Raw genomic sequence first — 21,792 nt, 5'->3', positions numbered from 1 at the left:
CACTGGCTCCGCAGCGGCGATCGAGGCCTCGCCACTTTCTTCGCGGCTCGCGTACCTTCATTTGCGACGCGCTTTGTACTATTACGTTTTCGCCAGTGAGCTGGCGAAAACATAAACATAATCGCGATGTAGCCGTGCTCTTCAAGCTCGACAGCTTTGCACCGTGTCAAAACGAAACAACTGTTTGCCGCAACCGCTGCGTCAAAAACCGTGGCCGCTATCGACGCGCTTATGAACGGCGACTTTGCGGTGCGGAAGGCACGCGCCCGACACACGCATCGAGTCTGAACGAAACTATCATTCGCTGCAACAATTGAGGACGAAACCGCGGTCGCTATCAACGCGATCATGGATAACGACTTCGCAGTTTTCTAAACACGCGGCCGACGCGCGTACCGAGAAACTACTGCTCGCCGCAACCGCTGCGGAGAAAACCGCGGCCGCTGTCGACGCGATTGTGTATGACGACTACGCAGTTACGAAAGCCCGCGGCCAACGCGGTGTTATGCGCGGCGGTAAACGCAAAAATAGGCTTTAAATACGCAAATAGGCTCGAAGCGTTCCGGCGTTGCTGTGATTCACGTACGATATAACTGATGGCCGTGGCGATGCGGACTCCGCTGCTTCGTTTCGGGTGGGGTGCTAGTGCCATTCTTGCTCTTTTGCGTCGCACATTTGCGGCGCTCTTCGCTCAGGTGGAGAGAGTGAAAGTAGTGCGAATTAACGAGAGTTTGATGTCATTGAATAATGCATAAGCCGGCCGGGACTCTAGAGGACGAGTCCGAATTAACAGATTTTCCGAATTAACTAGGTTTTACTGTACTGTCGTTGTGAGGGCCTTTAGGGGTTTCTTGAAATAAAATAAAACTCTACAGGTTTCAGATTATTTGTCATTGCCAGAATCGTAGGCATGCTACTTGAAACCTGGTGCGCCTCAGATTTGGGGGACATTGTTTTGTAATATGAACCCATACAAATTTGGTATGCATTGATTTGAGAATGATAACATCGGGGAAAATACTGCCAAATAAAGCAGTGGTGTTTAGACGGTTTGTCTTTTTATTGAGCTCAGCCCGCCGGATAATTATAATAATTTTGCAGATCCTATTAAGGTCAGATTATTAAGGTCAGGTACAAAAGATATGGTTTAGATTCCAGCGGGTGCGAATATCTACTCAATTGTAAAATGCCATCAGATTGAACGTTTGAAGGGACTTTGTATTGTTGAAACAAAGTTGACAGCACTGCAGTACTCTCACTGAAGGCACCCTTTATGCCTTTCGTTTGGAAAGACATTTACTCGAGCTTCTTGAAGTGCGTCAGAGTTAGAGTTGAACTATACTTTAAATGGTAGCATAACTCGCTTTGCATAGTTGATTGACATATTGTACAGTATTCCACAGGACCTAACCTACAGGTTGAGACACGCTTATGAGCTCCCTAGATCAGAGAGCCATCCTGTGTAAGTTTACTTGCTCACTTGTAAGCATTTAGATGGAAAAGAGTGCAAAAGATGTGTGCAACTATGGATAAACGCAAGCATTGCATGTATTTAAAGTGTCATTAAAGTTCAAATAAAGGTTTCATACTGTGCTGCAGCACTGAAAATTAGTCTATTCTGGTATATTAATATGCACGATATGCTTGCTGCTGCTTCGGTGGTAGTATTAGGGTTGAATAACCTTGGAATTACTCCAAGTGGCCAACCTATACAAGTTCAATATTTTTAGATCTTCACAAGACCAAGACGTTTGTTTCATTTGAACTGTCCCGATAAGTCAGCATCGTGAAAGTACCTCACAAAATTTGAACTATACTTGCACTCGTGTCTGCTCAGGTGGAGAGAGTGGCTCAGCGGACACTGTTCGTGATCCTCGTGGCTTCGCCGTCAAGTTCTACACTGATGAAGGCAACTGGGATCTTGTTGGCAACAACACACCCATCTTCTTCATCCGGGACCCATTCTTCTTCCCTAGGTTTCATCCACACGCAGAAGCGGAACCCGGCCACCCACATGAAGGTTGGTCACTCTTCTGAATTTTTTGCATGTGCCTACGGTGGCATATACGACAGATTAGGTCCATTGTCATCGTCTGACAGGTGAGCTCTAACAGTAAAAAACAGCTGTCCATAGCAATCAAATCTATGCATTCAGTGCACAATTCTTCAGCAAGTCTAATCCAAATTAAGCTTAATTAACTTGGCAGTATAGTAGCTTTAGGAGCCATAGTGTTGACCCATTCGTACTTCCTTTTTGGTATTTTACATCTCACGATTACACTTTGTAATCTCTAATGCCTTGTTGTTTTTCGTATATGAGTGGGAGCACCAAATTTGTTTCAAGAAGCAATTACTCATGATGTGCTACTTCGAATGTGGCAATTTAACTTGCAGTAGGTAGCTCTCCCTATAATGCTCAGTGGCATTGAGCACTTTCGTGCTGGAAATGTGTGTTTAGCCACTACAGAATTTTCAAAACAAGCCTTTCTTTCTTTTTCTTCATATTTCTCGACGGGTTAAATAATCCCTGAATGCTCTATGCATTCAACCACTTTATCAGTAGCAGTAATTTTCGTATTTGGGGTTCAATGCTGCTGTTGCGACAATTTATGTGCCGATTTGTATTGACGTGCTGCCTTTAGCGATAAAGCTACTTAAATCATATGTGTTTTGTCACCTTAAAATAAGAGCATTCTTTACCTGGGCAAGCATTAAATAACCACTGGCCATGCAGCAAGTTATCAGATGACTCTATGAAATTTGCTGGTCATTACACTCAGCTCTGTGGCTTATTGCATGTATGTTGCAGCCAATTTTGTTTTAGCACAAGCACCCTCAGAATCCTGTTCCCAAAATGGGAGTGGTTATTTCAGCAGATATGCGGCAGTTATGTTCGCTATCTTTGTGCAGGATGCCGACATGTTCTGGGACTTCATCAGCCTCCGCCCAGAGACCACGCACCAGGTCATGTTCCTCTTCTCCGACCGTGGTATCCCCGATGGTTACAGGCACATGAATGGCTATGGCTCGCACACCTTCAAGCTGGTCAACTCCAAGGGCGAAGCTGTCTACTGCAAGTTCCACTACAAGGTTGGTAACTGCCTTTCAGTGCTTCGAATGCATCATAGTGTTCACGCAACTTTTTTTTTTTTTGATGCATGACAATTTTGAAGTACTACTATTGTCGTGCATGAGGCCGAGTACTTTTCATGTACCTGATTAGCATACTATTAAGAAGATGGAAGCCATTCAAAATAATGCCACTCATTTTACTAATATTCACAGCCGTGCTGTCGGTGTAGCCGCCCTTAAAGTTTATCTTGTTACCACCTAGTAACTTACCATTGCTTTTTCAGGCGTTCCTACCTCAACCTCGCATATCGCAAGTTGCACATAATTGACATAATTGACAACATTACATAAGGCTGCCCATGCTTCAGTTCCAAAGGGGAGGCAAGAGCAGAAAACTTTTTGAGTTACACTGTCCGACTTTGGTTCTGCAACATTTTCTTCCTTGCACAGGGAGTGGAACAACTTGCCCAATGCAAGTTGTCACCGCATTTGATAAGTCATTTCTCGCACTAAAGGCCAGTCCTTCTCCGTGATTTGTGGTGATGCCAGCGATGTGGTTACCTAAAGCGATATAGGTTGGACTTTCGATTTTCTACTCGTGAATGACACATGTCCTTAGTGTCGCCTTTTGCTGTCGTAATTTATTTCTCTTGATTTTGTATTTTCTTTCCATCCCCTTTTTTTTGTCACAGCATTTCCACTGTTTGCAATGTATTGCCAGTATGGTAATTCCCTCTAGGTACATGCGCAGTATTTTGAATTCAAAGAAAAAAGGTGCAAGTGCTGAACTGTGCTATTCAATTTTTCTCTCTACCAACCTGTACTACATTAGACTTGCTACTCACCTGCAGCTAGACACTAATTCTCACTCGCATGTAGTCTTTGGTCATGCATGGACTGGCTGTGAAATATTTTTGACTTATCCACATCACCACGTACTTGACTCCCATGTAGGATGTTCAGCATGGTAAAGCACCAGAGTTCATTTTTAATCTCTCTTGTGCAACTTGCCTAGCTTGTCAAAAGCTACTCTGCAAGTGACATTGACTGTACATGCTAAATTGCCCTCGCATTGACCAAGCGTATTTCTTTATTCCAGACTGACCAGAAGATCAAGAACCTGCCCGTGCAGAAGGCAGACGAATACGCATCCAAGGACCCCGACTATTCCATTCGTGACCTCTACAATGCCATCGCCAACAAGCAGTACCCATCTTGGACCTTCTACATCCAAGTTATGACCTTTGAACAGGCAAAGACCTGGAAGTTCAACCCCTTTCGACTTGACAAAGGTGAAACGCTGAAGTATAGCTACCACATGTTCAGTGGCATCTTGCTATATAATACACCACAGTGCTACACAAGGAAGTTGTGAATGATTTCTCTTTATGCCAGGCTTTCCAGGCTTTGAGTCTGGCTAAACGGCTATAAAATAACTGCATCATATTGTTTGCATACAGTTGGCAGTTAAGGTTGCTTATGCAGTTAACTTGCAGGTTTGGCTAAAGCAAGTAGAGAAGTTTCATATTTAAACATTGCTTCAAAGCAACACAGTACGTGTGGAATGCTTTGAATACTTCCAGTCATCAAAAGTTCTGCCAAGACAATATGTACAATTTATCAAATCTTTAGCACTAAAGCAAGTGCTCCAGAACCTGGATCTTAGGCTGTTGTAAATTTAAGTTTACAGGGCTTGAACACCTGGCCAGCAATTAGGCACAGTAATTCAGACACAACAGCTAGCATTTCTAGCACAGTGATTAGTTTTGACAGTAGCAAGGGGTCTGCAGGAGAACTTTGCAACTGTGCCCGCAATGGGCACAAGTCGCCTTTCTTGCAATGCGTACTTGAGCAGTGTTCCTAAAAGAACTGTGCTTATGGTTTGTTGTGCTTCTGGCAGTGATGTATACAGCACAAAATTCTGAGATGCCTTTCTGTTCTGGCTACAGTGAATGCGCAGTGAAATGATGAATCACACATGCGCTCCAGTTCAGGACTTATCCTTAAATCTCTCGTGTTGCGCATTCTTTTACTCAGTGCAATTGTGTTTGAATTTTGATTGCCAGCTCTGCGGATAGCGTTTCTCAATGTATGTGTACGCAATTTTTCAATTAATGTATGCTCAACAAAAGCTAGAACTCCGAGCAGTCAAAATGAAAAAGTGCTGTTTCTTATTCACTTGGGAGTAGCACTTGGGTTTGTGTCAGTCTTAGGCGGGTGACTGTTTTTCTCTTTTGTAAAACTTTCTTGACCTCAAAGTTCTGTGTTTTTCAGCATAATACATCATTTCTGCAGAAGACTATCATTTTATGTTCGTGTCCCTTGTTGATTTTGCTTGCTTGACCAAGTTCTTATGCACTGCTGCTTCAACTTTTTTTTGTAGGTGTGGCCTCATAGCGAGTTCCCCTTGATTCCTGTGGGCAAGATGGTGCTGGACCGCAACCCGAAGAACTACTTCTCCGAAGTGGAGCAGATTGCTTTCTGTCCTGCAAACCTTGTACCGGGCATCGAGCCCAGTCCCGACAAGATGCTTCAGGTAGGCATCTTGCACAGGTGGCTTAATTTATCGCTATTCACCATACTTTGATCGTTGCTGCCTTGTGCTTTTCTTGCAATGTGCGGAGGGTACCAAATTGCACATCTTCCATGACAGTTGCTTTAAGTCGCTTAAGTACAGTATTCTGTTGCTGTGAATGGTTTGCAGTAGGGGTGTGAAAATATTTGAAACTTTTGAATGACAAATCAAATAGTCTTATTCAATTCAGTCTTTGAATCAAATAGTCACTATTGGTGTTCTCGCTATTCGTTAATAAATGCAAATACGATTGTAGTTTTCAAATAGTTTCAGTATTCGAAGCGTACACAATCACACATAAGATTGGAGCAAAATGGCAGATTTCATCTGTGTAGGCATAAAACATGAGAATTTGTGTAGTGAAGCAGGCCACGTCGCTCAGGAAGGCAGATTTTACTGGCAACACTGTGATCATTCGTACTTTCTAAAGATTCCTGTACATGCGAACGAAATACTTATTTCTTCCTAATGCTTCATTTATGCTTCTAAAACGTTTAATACCATGCACTATAATAACGGCCATTGAATATTCGAAAACCAGTCAACATTTGATTTCATTTCCTTTTTGCATTATTTGACTTGTGTTCGATTCACTCTCAAACATTAATAAAAAAATTACGAAGGAAAAGCTTTTAGAAATTCTTTCAGGATCCAACTTGGCTAATGAGATGAACTTGTCGCATTGCGGATTTGATTGCCAGTCATAGGCTTCATACTCATAGGAGCAGAATGTGCAAGATACAGGAATGGGAGAGGAGAGGTTACAGGAATACTAATTGCAATGTGGTTATCCTTGTCAAGCCATAGCTTCCCCGATACTCCTGCTGAGATACTGCTGGGGACACTTGTTAGTTAGCTCTATTGGTTAATGCAGTGACATGCACAAGTGCTGTAACGTTGCCCTGCCTCAAAGATTGGCCCGCATTACAAACTACAATAAAAACATTGCAAAGACATAACATATGCACTGCATGGTATCTAGATTAAGCCCACCAAGTCAGCATCTTTAATTGCACTGTCAACATCATTGACCCAGTGTACTTTGGTTAAGAAAGCTTCTGCTACTTCGGTTAAGAAAGCTTCTGTTAAAGAGAAACAGCAGCATGTCAATATGTGTGCAAACCTAAAAACCAAAGTTGATCTAGAGCTACATTACAGCCGATGTGTAGATTTGGCACAATAAACATAATTACTGATGTATCTTTCACATCGCACTCCATTATGGTTGTCTTTCAACATTCAAAATGTGCTTATGTCATCTTTCATCTTGGCATGGATAAAAGTTCTTGGTAATTATTCATGGCATGTGATGCGAGTAGAGCCACACTTTGATCTGAAAATGTCACTGGTGCTGACTAGGCATCAAAATATTTGCATATTCACGCATTGATGCAGTATCTTTTCATTTGAATCTGTACTCAAATCTAATACTGGCTATTTGCAACATCAAATTGTTCAATATTTTCTGCATAACTAGATCGACTTGGGGAACACCCCAGAAGATGAACAAATAAGGAAAGGTTTATTTTTTTTAAGCACAGAAAACTAAAGCAGATAACTTAATGCAGAATAAGAGCAGCTGTAGACTGTAAAAGTGCACATAATCAGTGCTCCTCAACTGTTTTTATCGAACTGTAAATGAACCAGTATTTTCAGCCAGCCTTAGCCAGTTCTTACACAATTCCTCAGATACTTCAGGTTTGAGGTTTGGTTCAGTTTATCACATTCGTTACATTTCACCTTGGAATAGTTTCTCTTCACAGCACTGTTGACTTCGCTCCAGTACTACTCCACTAGCCTTTGAGCATAGGCACAGCTCAGCAGCAGGGGATTGAGGCATTTAAACCGATCAATAAGTGAACACATGTTCATACTCCTATTGGTCCACTACATCTTCTAAGCACTGATAAACTTCAGCATTAATATATTGAACCATATATGTATTGCTTGTTCAACTCCTGCTAGTATGCATTAACATAACGTCTACTTAAGAGTGATGCATGGGCTGGTTACATTTTTTGTCATTCCAGAATTGCTAAAAGCCTGGGCAAACCTTTCAATAACTTTGATCAGAAGCATTTACGTATGAAAATGGTGGTCCATGATATGCATGGGAGGTTGGCCTCTGGCAGCTGTGCTCGGAGGTCTTAACCTTCTTGCTACCAAGAATGGCCTGCATAACTCTATTGTTTTTATTCATTCAAGCAAACATATACCTAAAGAAAGAGCTAAAAATATAATACTGATAGCTTTTATTTCCAAGAAGTCTTTGAAAAAAGAAGTAGCATGAAAACAAAGCTACTTAACCAGCAGTACTAATAAAAAAAACTTCGCTGTGAAGCTTCAAAATGACAAGTTAGCTGAAAAGGTGTTTTGCTCTAGACTAGAGCACTACTATCACTCGGATAAATGAGAAAGTTCAAAGCGAAGTTGTACGGGCCACAGCGGCTGCATTTCAACGGAGGCGAAATGACAAAACACCTGTGTACCGTGCATTGGGTGCACGTTAAAGAACCCCAGGTGGACAAAATTAACCCGATGTCCCCCACTACAGCATGCCTCATAATCATATTCTGGTTTTGGCATGTAAAACCCCAGAATTTAATTTAATTACTTTGCTTTGAAGTGTACCTCACAGAGGGCAACCTTGGAAAAGGTTGAGTGCACTGTGCTATGCAGCACCCTTCACACTTCACAGCACACTTCACAGCAGGTCCTCATTTCCATCCGAGTACTTCTCTGCGGTTGACCTGAGGTAGCTTTGAGCACAGTCTCATTTATTTACTTTTCACTTTTAGCAGTTGGCGGCATGTGCATGACGTAGTTGACGGGTCAGGACATGAGCAGCTCAAGATTTGCATCCTTTCTGCGAGGTTTAGATCTAGAGTTCTCGTCAATCGGAGCCTCCACGAGACGATGTCATTTTGGAAAGCCGGTTGCCAGTACAAACACATGTTGCTCTATCGAGTTACCGATCAGGTAACATAGAAAAAAATGCATGCAGTGAAGCTGAATTATCGTATGTTCAGTGAAGCCAAACTTTTCTTTGCAAATTTAGTTTGGACAGGCCCAGAATCCATACTTGCTATGAGCGGTACGAATTCAAATGATATAGACTGGCTTGTTGTCAGTAGGGAAAGGGTTAAGCCTCGAGCTATGATGTGAGATTCCGTATTTTGTGGATCTCATTCCTCCACTAATTTGAGCAACACAGCTTACGAGATAATCTCTTTTTTTCCATGTCTTTCACAGGGACGTCTGTTCTCCTACAGCGACACGCACAGGCACCGCCTTGGACCCAACTTCTTGCAGATCCCGGTGAACTGCCCCTACAAGGCACGCACAGCCAACTACGAGCGCGATGGTTTTATGGCTGTGAAGGAACAAGGTACGCTCTTTATTCTTTGAGGTGCACCACTTATTGGTAAAGTAAAGCATGACATAACTGTATTTGTAGTAGGGAGCAATATTATTCATACGCGTGTAACATATTTGAACTTCTGTATTACAGTGTGTGATTCACATACATAAATGAACATCTGCTAGGATCCAGAAGTTTCTTTGCCTGTCCTAATACACACCAATACTATATTTGTTAGAATATAAGGGAATGTTTTATCCCAGAATCCTTGGCCTCAGTCTCTATGTGCAAGGCTGATATTCAGTTCCTTTTCAATATGGTGGCATCGATGCCACATTCTTAGCGATCCAGGTTTTAATGTGCAGCGCAGATTGTAATAATTTGGCAAGTGATGCTGTACCATATTTTCTTGCGTAAAACCCGCACCGAGAATGAGTAAAGGTGGAGTGCGGTTATGTATCAATTTTGCTTTGTGGTGTGGCATCACGGCAGTGCGAATTTTGTCTTCCAGTGTGGCTTCGCGACATTGCAGCGCACGCTGCCGATAAGCCGCACCTCAAAGGAAAGTTCCCGCAAATCCAGTTCCATTATCTCGTAAGGAACTCCCTGTCCCCGCCTCTGCGTGTTGAAGCTCTCTTCCCTCATTTCATGGTTGCAGTGTTGCAGCGGCTTCTCTTAATCGCCTTATATTAATGTGCATAAGTTTGTTTCTTCGGTCCCCCATAACTGTACCCTCACCTTACTATCGTAACCGCCTTATAATGGAATAAATGCGGTTAGCACAAGCCATAACATGAATCGCAAACAAATGACATTCTTTGTAAATGTTGATATTTACAAAAAAGTTTACAATTTCTTTATCGGGTCACTGCATGTGCAGCTGTGACATTTCCAAAATTTACGGTTATAGGTATCAAGTAGCCACTTGTATCAGATTAAGCATTTGATGCAAGTTATTCCTATGCATTCACGAATGCTTAATACATTGCTTCATTCGCAATTTGGTTTGTTGGGAACCAAATGTGTCCTCGAGAAGTCATCTACAAGTGATGCCTGTAAATTGCCACGTGCAAATTTACTTTGATATCATTAAAAGGGCATGGACAGCCGAACTATTGTTCCTGTGATGTAGCTTTATTATAGTGCAAAACCTTGGAACACAGTATTTGTGTTATCTGAATTGTTGCCAGATGTACTGACTGTCATCTCCTTCTCATTGGGGCTGTTCGTAGATGGAGCACCAAACTACTTCCCAAACAGCTTCTCTGGACCGGTGGATAACCCCAAGCTGAAGGAGCACAGCTTCCCAGTTTCTGGTGATGTTGACCGTTGGAACAGTGGTGACGAGGACAACTTCACTCAGCCAGGCAACTTCTGGAAGGTTCGAAACTGCACACTTTGTGTACATGTAGCTGCTTGGCTAGCTGCTTATTGACTGCCGATTGAACAAAGAATTTCACTGGCTCCAGCGACAATCCTTGTTCAACGACTATTAACCACTTAAAGCCTCCATCCTCTTGTGGACCATCTTTTTCATTGATTCTAATGAACATTGGAACACTAATGTTCTGAAGCTTGTTCATTTTCTCAATATAGTTTGGTGCCTAATAAGGCCTCTCCAGAAACCTAGAGGATCTAAAAGTACAAATTTTGCATACGAAGTTTCTTTTGGAAGCTTTATTTCGTTCATTCTGGCATGTTCCGACTGCAAGCCTTGTGCAGTGTGTGATTAATCGACACATGCATACATCCAATAAAGGAGTACCTGTAAAATTGTGCGAAATCTCCTGCCAAGTTCCACCGCAGTATTATTCACTAATTGGTCATTGATAATATGTGCAGCATATTCAGGTGTTTTTGTGCGTTGCAGGTTATATCCGAGGCTTCCTAACTTTTGGTTGGGATATTTACTGATTCTCGTTTCGAAGGTGTCTACTATGCCACTGCAAAGGCAAACTTTTTCTTTCATGAAAAACTACTTGTACATCTATAAACTGTGTTCACAACTTAAGCCCTCCGTGATGTCGGAATGGCTGATCATGTTGGTTACTGCTCAGGGGCTCCTCGAAAAAATCGCTGCTTTAGTTGGCGATATGCTAGGTGCTCACCACTGAGCTGAATCTTGTCAACTAAGTCCATGAAGCTAAGTGAGCTGGTAACAATTCATTGTTTGAAATGTTGTGTGTAGAAAGCGTGGACCCAAGAAAAAAAAAAATGCAACACTATTAGTTGCCGTATTTATTCGAATCTAAGCCAGCCTCAGCTCTAGCCGAGCCTCAAAATTTAGAATGTCGGAAAGTAAAAAAAAAAAATCGTCGAAAGCAGGTCCACTGAGATAAGTAGTACCAGCGTCCCCGCCAGTGACAAAATTGTCCAAGCTCGCTCACCGTCGCCATAGCTGGGCTCTTTGTCATCTTCTTCAAATGCACTCGGTGCCATTAGGCACATTCAAGATGCACATTCAAGATGCATATTTAATTGGATCTTCTTGAATGCTGTCACAGGCTGTGGCAATCCAACCTATGCACGTCCACACAGCATGCTCTAAAGCCCCTCCATACTCGTTTCTGCCGACCAGGTTGACGTGGGGATGAAGCGGCTTTAGCATGGCAGAAGAAAATTTTAGAATGCACTCAAAACAGTCAAAATGGCATGCTTTTGCCTGTGCTTCAGTTGCCTGCCCAGTGTATTGCGATGGATAAAAAATCTTTTTGTGGGGACACTAGCTGAGTATCATTTCTCCATTTCAGTTACTCCCAACAAAATCCTCGAACCTAAGCCAACCCTGGAGTTTCGAGACGTGTTTCTTAATCTATCTGCTTAGATTCGAATAAATATGTCATTTACGCTAATTCTGAATGCCTTGCTTTTGTAGTTTCTGTTGCATGAAGAGATTTGGTGAGGCAACGGGAGGCAGATTTTTCACAATAGTGAAGTCGCAGCCACTGCAGATTGCAAACACTTTCTTATGCCTCATTTTTTTTGTTACAAGCTACGTCCGACTACAAATATCTTCTTTCATCTTCTGTGTCACAGATGCTGAGTGCTGAGGAAAGGGACCGCTTGACCTCCAACATTGCCAACCACCTGAAGGATGCTCAGGACTTCATCCGCCAGCGGGCTGTAACAAACTTCACCAAGGCACACCCCGAATGCGGTGGCCAGATCGCCAAGAAGCTTGAAAAGCTCGTGCAGGTGAGTCCACCTGCACCAACTGCGTTTCGCCATTGTCCGCTGCCGTGCTTGTGGTTCAAAGCTGTTACATAAAGCTGGTTATCATATAATGCACCTTTCTGTTGCATTTTTGCAGCATACAACAGGCTCTGAATAACAATAAATGCAAATAATAATAAATGAACCTATTTGTGACCTAGTGCAGATTCATTAGGTTTCAATGTCACCTCGACCAGCTCCACGGAACTCTCGATAGCATCAAAGCCATGACAAAAAATATTGCCACTGGCCTTGTGTACAAGCAACAGTCTGGGGAAACTACATTGGGGGACTCAATCTTATCCTTCGGAAAGCAAGACATGTTTCCCAATTAAAGCATGTGCTTTTCAAGCAAGTCTACCATACTTTTAGGAAACCATGCTGTGCATATGCTGTACTGAAAATGTCGGTTTATGTTAGTTTAATGCTTATATTAGTTTCAAGCCATCTGAAACAAGATATGGAGCGAAGCGAGATTACAGAGTTTAAAATAAGTTACTTCTGCCGTAATAATTACATGAGAGCAAATATTTAAGGTGCTCTCAAAGTGCTTACTAAACTTCAAGAAGTTATATTTCCATGCAAATGCCTGTGTCAGCTATTGCTAGCATGCTTGTATGGTCTTTGCAAAATGTTTAACATACTCACGCCTATCGTTAAGAACTTAGTTGCGCTCTCTGAAAATGCTCAACATTTTATACGGCGGTGATTGCTTCATATCTGTTGTGTTCCGAGTGACTCGCTCTTGCTACTCGGTAGTACTTCTAAACAATGCAATTGCACCACGACTTCAAATTTTTTTTGTAGAAGTTGTATGTTCCGAGAGAACTCTCGTTTAAGGCATAGGTGACATTTCAGCTTATCTTTTTGGGGATGTTGCAAGCTCTGGTGACCTTGCATCAGTTCTCCAGTTCGAGCACTCTTGAATTTCTTAAATATATACAACACGTGCATTTCCTTCATTGCAATTAAGCATCCTTGGACTGAAACAGTTTGCATTATGCCCACTCGTGTGGACATAGACTACAGCTCCTTGGCCGCTTACCCTGCCTCCCTCCCATTCCCTGTTTTCATTTTGATGTAACATAATTTATCTTTCAGTCTTCTTCAGTGAAGAATGTGTTTCCAAATCGATTTTTCCCAAAGTAGCGACAACTTTGCGCTCGACTGAAGCAAAGCCATTAATTCTGAGACCTGGTTCTTGGTATGTAATGTATGTGTGGGGAATATTTACAAACGCAGGCACAAGCTTTGGGTGCATGGAACAAAGGAGTTAAGGCATGCTTGCAAATATTGACGCAGTCCTTTCAGAAACAGCATTTTTGATTTGGCATGTTCGTTACATGCATGGGGAGCTGAAGATGTTGAGATGATATGCTCGTACCTCCGATTCTTGCAAACAACTGCACTACACAAGTTCATTCTGTGGCCCACTATTCTGCTGAAGACATACCTGCATTGAGCAGCAGTGTTTTATTTCACACTGAACTTGCAAGTCAGCATGAGGACAACCTGTAATGAAATGCTGAAAGGTATTCTTTGGCATGCATATAGCCTCAGCAATAGACTGCATTTATTGCTTGGCTGGGGTGTGCAAATATCGATTCTTGAGATTGAATCAAATACAGATCTAATAGTAGGGCCAGACGCCTATCAAATATTTGTACAATAGCTTGTAAATGTGCTGCCTTTTAAGCATTAATATCAATTTTGACATCTTGGCATTTGCAACATTAGGAAGTCTGTCATTGCACTGCACATTAAAAATCATGCTTTACTAAAAGCGCAAAGGGAACATGAGGAACAACTAAGCAGTTCGTTAGTAAACTTGAGGCTCTTTGGACCATACGCAGTCATGCATTGGGCAGCTTTGGGGGCCAATTAACATCTGTGTATACCTTTGTGACCAAACCATCAATGTGTGCTGTCTGTGGCGATGGCAGAGTTAAAAAAAAAAAAAAAGGTGCCTTCAAGTCGTATGGTTATGGCACGTGGCGCCGTTATTGTATCAAATACCAAACAATACCCACTGCCGAATTCCACATCTAGACAAAATTTTATTATGGTTGATCGTGGTGGTGTCAGAAAAGCCTGGGTTGCTGTGTGATGTGATGTGCTCTAGTACGTTAGGGCCACTATGGATGGTATGACAGTTATAACATTTTTGCTTCAATTTCATGTTTGATCCCACACAATCGGTGATGTGAAGTATTCAAAAACTATTAGAAGAATCTGAATTATGAATAGTGAATATTCAGTTTGAGGACATAATCAAATAGGGCAATATTCTAGGCATTATTTGAAAGATATAATTCCGACACTCCTATTGCTGAGTATACGGTTGGATAGTGCATTGTTGCTTTTCTTAAATCTTCAAAAACTTCCTTGTTTTGTCAGGTGCACATATATTTAAGGTTTGTGCTTGTCTCATTCGAACTGTGCAAGTTGACGGTTGCCTATGTTCATGCATGCACTGTCCACTTTTCTGTACCAGTTAAAACCGTGGTTCATGAGGCCATTTCTTGGGATCGCTCTAGGAAAAACCTAGAACGCATGGTATCGAAACAGCAGCTTGCAGTTGGTGAGCCACCCCCCCCATAAACAAATTTCAGCACTGCTTAGCCACTGGTTATGTCCAGCACACCCCGGCAAGCTCCCTGCATGCTGGAAACAGCTGTCCACTGTTCGCGGCTCCAGCGAGAACCTAGACACGAGATCCTGAAAGTTGAGACTGCAGTAACGACTGCTGCAAAAATGCAGTGGCTCTCTTTAGGAGTGACAGAATTTTAAGAGCCTTCTTTCACTGCACGACAGTCACGGGCTGTTGTTTGCACAGAAGCCTATCGACTTGTTTAGACTGTGTATGTCTCTATGCTTCACTGGGCGTGATACTTTCAAGACTCCCATTGAAGCAAGAGCAGTCTCTGAACTTTTTTCTCGGAGTACATATTTTGTCTAACCATGCTTTCACATTAGAGCTTGTCGAAATATCCGTCACCGTGACATTTTACTTTGCTGCCTATAATCCATTTGCAACTTGAAAGAGTAATGTCGGCTGGCACGTTACAATAGTTGTCATGTAACCATAACCTTCTTTTTTTTTTTTTTTGCTGATAGGACAGTCATTCCTGATTTCACGTGACTTTATTGAAATGTTTTTATTCATGTCCTGAGTCCTAAACGAAGTAATTTATGTAGAAACAGGATTAGTGTCATAATTACGCTTGGTATAATTTATTAGTAATTTTTGCTGGTGCAAAAATGAACAAAGAATATATAATTAATAAAAGCATGTTCAACTTTTTCCCCAGTACGAGTTCTTGTGTAGGAAAGCTGGAGTCGCGAATTGCCTATTTCGCACAGAAAATTACACATTAACCTGCTTGCATGCGAAATGGTCACTCGCTAGTACAGAACAATTTGCACGGGCACATTATTTTAATCCCACAGTCACTGTTGCACAGATGTTGGCTCTTTGTCATTGCAACAGGTCATAAATACACTGCAGAAACAAACAAGCTTGTTTAGCTTCAATCTGTATTAGGAAAGACTTTGCACATTACATTACAGAGTGATGTAAATGACAGTCAAAGTACAAACTGCTAATTGAGATACGGAGATAGTATTCAACATACAGAGAGTCAAAGAACCAAATAGAGCATTTGCAAAGTTTCTATCTTGTGGGCTAATGAGTGGAGTGTGGCAGATGAGAATGGTTGGAAGACGCTTTTTTTTGGTAGCATTTGAATGACACAAGCAAAAACAATTATGCTTAACTGCATTATGCAGTGACTTAATTTTTATGACTGAACATAATTTCTGGTTCTCTTTATGCATACTGTTAATGCTGGCAACAATGCTTGTACTATTTTTTTTTTCTTCAAAGGATTTTGCCTGCCCATGAGAAAAGTTTCAATTTGAGCCACTTTAAACATTTCTCGCTAATAAAATGCACGCAGGCTGCATATTGGAAACCCAATTTTGTAGTAGGGAATGTTTCAAAGAAAACGTGAGTTCTGCCTCCTGACCTAACGAGAAGCACTTTCAGTGCAACACTTGGCTCAGTTTATCGGAGATTGAACGTAGAAGTATATATAATTAATACTCTTATTTTAATGCACTGTTAAGCAACACCATGTGCCCAACTTTCACTGAAGTTCTGATAAATGTCAGGATCAATGTAGTACTACATTTCACATGAACTCCTGCTTTGTTTTCGCATTGTATTTTCCTTCAAGCTATTCGCTTGATGTAAACATCCATATGAGCCATGCCTGCACTGCTTGGCACATTCGTAGCACAAGCATGGCGACGTCGCAAAGCGGAAAGGCTTGACAACATGCTAATTTTTTGATGCCACTGCTTGTCCTTGAGTGGTCACTGCTTCAACATTTGTTTTCCGAATGTTTTCACACATGAAAGTAAGATGCCAATCATGTTTTCTTGTATTAAAGCGCCGCTCCAGCAACACAGCTGTAAGTGAACTTTCTTTTGCTGTTTTGCACCCACTACACCTTAATTGCACCTTAGTTTAGCACCCTAATTGCACCTTAGTTTAGCACCTTAGTTGCACTTATTGGAAGAAAAAAATTTTAAGAACATGGAATGCTCTGCACAATTTGGTATTGATTTTGGTATGTATAACTTCAATTGAAGTGTATTTATCAACTTTTCAGAGCAACCATCATAGCTCGATATGCTCATAGCAAATTCAAAGCTCTATATATTCTTACTTCAGTGCATAAGCATCCAGAAATACCCTGTCCTGTCTAATTTACAATTTTTGGCAACATAGGTATTAAGCAAACTTGAAATACAGTAAAAACTCGCTGTAAAGAAGTTGGAGGAAATAAAAATCTTGTATTCATTCAATTATATTTATTGTTTACAACAATTTATAGGACAAGTTTATTTCATTATGCAGATTCTAAATTCATGGGTTTCTTATGCGAACTTCCAGGGGTACTGTGATTAATTGGTTATATTCAGTATGCAAGAACCCATTTCATGTAACAATGTTTCGCCTGTATTTTTCTTTTTCATGCGCAAAGCATTTGCACAGTGCTTACGGTTGTGGTAACATCACTGCACTGCAGGTTGACCAAGCATAAAACAAATGCACTTCATTTTGCGGTGCCTCTGCAGTGCTATCGCATTCACTTTTGTGTTTACTTCCATGAATAGACATTATTTCTCATTTGGTATGCATTTGTTACTGAAATGTAAACAAGGCACCTGAGCTTGCACGCTAACCATATACTTGCAACAAGCTGTCCTCTTGCTTAGAAATAATTTCTGAAGCACAATATGGTCACTGGCAATTTTGCAAGGAATTGTTTTGTGATAAAACTTTTTACAGGTAGCCTGTCATTGCTGGAATTTTTTTTTTAGAATTCAAATACATTGGAAGAAATTGCCACAGTATGCAATTTGCAACAGTCGCCACCAGAATCGCTTGCTTTGCACTTAATTTCAGCATCGTGACAACAGTCTCGCTCCCTGGAATTCTTTTCAGTACTTGTGTGCTGTGCATGCCAATTCTGGTTCCTTATGCAATGTGCGGCTCCTTATGCAATTTTTCTTTAGTTATTTTTTCTCTTTAAAGGAAGACACTGCTGTTAGTGGGTATTGGCTGTGCAGTTTTTCCTGATTGAAATCTGTTTTCTTTGCAGAGCGCGAAACTTTGAGGATCATCTACTACATGAACCCTTCACTGAGCTACTTCATCCTGGGAGATGGTGCACATAGGCCTTAATCTGCTGCCAATAACTGTTGCTGTTTCACGGGCGCTGCGTCACGTTACTCACCAGCACTGCTGCTATGGTGTCCTTTACTTAACTTGATTGTTATACTTCCCTTTTCTTCTTGTTGCTGGTCAATAAACATTTGTTTGCTCTTTTTTTTTGTCTGTAGCTCTACTCCTTACCTAGCCATTATCAATGCACAACAAATTGATTTACAGACCTACGTCGCTGTGACATCGCATATTTTGATGGATGTCTACTCGGGCGCAATTTTTTGTAGGTGAATGACCGCATCGCATTCTAAGGAAACGAGAGGTTCAACCTATAGCGAAGTCACGAAAAGCACTTTTGCTTCAAAACTGCCGACTGCAACAAAATACTTTTCAGTCGGTGACGTCGCACGGACACAATGCCGTGAAACTTTCATTTAGGTGCAAAACTAGAAACGTGAAAATTCGACCCTCGTTTTCTCTATTTTTATCGTAGATGAATGAAAACAGTTTTGAGACTACTGCAGTCTAAACTGTTTCATCAATGTTGCTGTTATGCATCTCTTGTTATGGCTCCAAGCCCCCTCCCCAAGAATCATTGGAGTCATACCGGGCTATCTTCCAGTAGCGCTCTCTCTCTTTTGCATGGTACCACTTTAGCATGACCATCGAAGACGGTGGTGGTGGTACTGCGCGTCGTGGGGAACCAATCATTCACTTTCAGTGAAAAGGATACCTCGCGAACGCATCGGGAATTTTCAAAACATATGTACAATGTTTGCATCTTTAGAACTCGAACCGCACAGGTTCAGCCTCTGGTCTGCATTACACTATGTATGGCTGTGTCCTCAATTTTGCATCAATGTGTCTACAGCAGAACTATAGTGTATATAACTACCATTCAAGTAACTCCAGAGAAACGCTTTTATGTGTGATATCTCTCTGCAAAGAAGGGACAGGTCTTGTGCCAGAAAAACCCAATAGACCACAATTATCCCGTGAATATTGGATTTAGATCTGAACGTCCGCGTCCGGAAGCAATATCCATGGTATGAAAAGGGGACGTCTGCACAGTTGGATACGGTGGACACCCAGTGGATGTTTTCTTGTGGATTTACCAGCGGCGTACGTCCTGCGGATGACCGCCCATTGTTTTGCAAGGTCCATTGATTTATGCCCTGGGTGATGGTGACTACATCACAGTTGAGGTGTTAATGTAGTTATAGTGTCATCATTTTTTTCCTTCACAAAAGCATGTTTACTTGACTATAATCAAGTTGACAAGTAAATGAATGAAGAAGGCTTGATTACATATACTCAATGGAGGTACACTAGAATTTATTTCTTTGTGTGAAGGTCACTTCGAGACGTATTTATAGTTTCTCTTCTGTGCCCCTGTATTGATCTTGTTAAATTTAATATATACTCTTGCTGGCTTGGTGTGATTTTCATTTATTACTGGTTCTTATGGGATTGTGCTTAACGTTCTCAGGCTCAGGTTAGGGTTTGCTTCTCCAAATGTTTTATGCACACAAATGATGTGTTCTTACACTGTTTCTTAATAAATATCGGGTGTTCCTGCTGTTTATGTTCAAGTCTATGCCATAGTTAGGTCATCATAATTAGATCTGAGGAAGATTTATTAAAAGGCTTATATGCATCATTTGGTTCCATGTTGATGCAGCTTACACCCACGTACAATAACTGTGTTGACCACTTGGCTAATACACAATGCCTTTTATTATGCATATTTTGGCTTATTTAGTGTATTTGGTAGCTGTATGTATTTCTGATGCCTGTGTACCAATGTAACTTACATTAAATACGTTGAATGTGCCATGTTGCAACATATGCTTCTGCGGTGGATGTTGTCACCTATGCAACCTGTACCAGTAAGACGTTTTGCTTTGGGGGCACCTGCTTGTGGACGCAACTCCACAGTAAAGAAAGGTGCATACAGGTGGTACATTGGTTCCCAGGTAGAGTACAGCTTCCAAAGCGTTGAAAAAGCCAAAGTATGAGCAAGGTGACGCTTCAACAAAATCTAACAATTGCAGATATATCATGAATGTCCTCTGGATATCTTGTGGACGTTCCTGTAATCAATGCCTACATCTAAAATCCCACAAATATCCCCTGGATGTTCATCATCCACCGGACATTTTTCAGATATTTCGTTCAAAAACGTCCTAATTTCCGAGAAAGACGTATCCGGGATGTCTAATTGGACACCTTTTATTTTTCACCGGACGGACTCGGATATCCATCCTATGTCAGCCGCATTTGTGGGGATATCTGCTGGATGTCTGAACGTCCGGCGCAAAAAATCCATCGGATGTATTGTGGATTATTTGTGGTCCATTGGGAACTGACTGCTACACCAGGCTGCTATGTAGTCTGCTGTAGCAGGCTGGTGTCTTGCGTTGTTTTTCTCGCCCAAGTCTTGTGCCTTCGTCGCTTTGGGCAACAGTGTTAATTATGTCAAACCAACTAGCCCGCTGCAGAATTTTCCTTAATTGCATTGTAATCGTTGTTCAGCATGTAATGTAATTCCGGGAGACTGTTTCAACTGCAGGTGTCGGTAAACTGGTAAGTGTGCGAGCTTAAATAAATATATTTAAATTAAATTAAATTAATAAAAGGAGGCAGGCTGGTGATGTGAACTTGACACGGTCGCTCGGGTCCGGCATGCGAGAAGGCAGGGAAGAAATGTCGCCTGCGGATGCTATAATACATACTTTGCACGCGCGTCACTACCGCACCGGTCCGCGAGCCTGTCCGCCATCTTTAGGCACCTGCGGGCCTGCGGAAGCGCGCTGGAGCAGGCTGCGCGCGCTGACGCGTTGTTGATCCGAAGTTCCTTCTCGCGTCGTGATCATGCCAATCTGCGCGATTTTCGGATGCCGCACAAGAAGTACCATTGCCGCGAAGCCGAGCTACGCAGAACCGGGAGTAGGTCTAGTGCGAACGCACAAGAATGCTGTCGGAGAAACGTCGGTGCCTATGGCTTTCCCGGATAAATCGGAAGGACTTGAACAACATGTGTCGTCACTTTGTTTCGGGCGAGTGTATAACACGCCAAAACACTGCACATCACGCATGATCGTAAAAGGACGGCAGCGAAAGCCCCCGTACTGGTTGGTGACCGCCTGCTCGCACACGCATGGTCGCTTTTACCGCTCTGAAAAACGCCCGTGTACTTGTGTTTTAGTGCACGTTAAAGAACTCTGGGCGGTCAAAATTATCCCGGAACTCTCCACTGCCTCGTGTTTTATAATTAGATCGTAATTTTAGCCCGGAAAACCCCAATTTTTTTTAACGGCCTGCAAACTGCTTCGCATCGTCATTTCTTGGTATGTGTGCTTCGCTTAGCGATATGCTAAGCAATATTTGAATTTGTCTGCATGCTTTAAATATAATGGGCTACTTCTATTTAACGCAACAAAATTCACATGCACGGACATGCACCGAAATGTAAACCAAAACTCGCAGAAAGAAGCGAACACACGTTTTCAAGCTTGGGGAAAAGTGCATATAGGTGAACCTTTGTGGCAAGAAAGCTGTCCCTGAATGGAGCAGCACAAAAAATACTGACATAGTTTTCTCTGCCGCACGCCAAGTAAAATATGCTTTCATTGACTCACCTGGCCGTGGACGATGGTGAGACGCGACGACAGGCGCTTCGCTGCAACCTTCCTTAGCCAACCGCTCGTGAAGTAATTGTTCACCTTCAGCGATTTGTAAGCTTTTATTTCGTTCAGCGTGACGTAGCTCGTGGACGGAACAAGATAATTAATAATTTTCCACGTACGTCGTGGCCGGGAGCACCTCGGGGTC

General features: G+C 42.0%; 1 protein-coding gene across 10 annotated transcripts in view; it reads left to right on the top strand.

Annotated features, from left to right (window-relative positions):
- The window catches only part of LOC119463335 (catalase-like), a 75,686-nt gene extending 57,565 nt beyond the window's left edge, over positions 1-18,121 (top strand). For 2 of the 10 annotated variants that reach the window (XR_007463544.1, XM_049656380.1), the window contains 2 exons: positions 16,676-16,696; positions 17,894-18,121. Coding sequence is in view for 4 of the 10 variants with exons in the window: in XM_049656380.1 (XP_049512337.1) it covers positions 16,676-16,696; positions 17,894-17,908 (36 nt within the window). In the remaining 6 variants the exon portion in view is untranslated. Of the gene's footprint in view, positions 1-5,455; positions 5,609-8,899; positions 9,036-10,240; positions 10,390-12,044; positions 12,204-13,322; positions 13,426-16,675; positions 16,697-17,893 lie in introns of all 10 variants that reach the window. The other 8 variants (XR_007463540.1, XR_007463542.1, XM_049656379.1 and 5 more) reach the window with 8 other exon arrangements.
- The last annotated feature ends 3,671 nt before the right edge of the window (positions 18,122-21,792 follow it).

This window comes from Dermacentor silvarum, chromosome 9 (assembly GCF_013339745.2).
Source record: "Dermacentor silvarum isolate Dsil-2018 chromosome 9, BIME_Dsil_1.4, whole genome shotgun sequence".
NCBI classification, from domain to species: Eukaryota; Metazoa; Arthropoda; class Arachnida; order Ixodida; family Ixodidae; genus Dermacentor; species Dermacentor silvarum.
The sequence above is the reverse complement of the archived record's forward strand: the minus strand, read 5'-3'. Positions and strand labels throughout refer to the sequence as shown.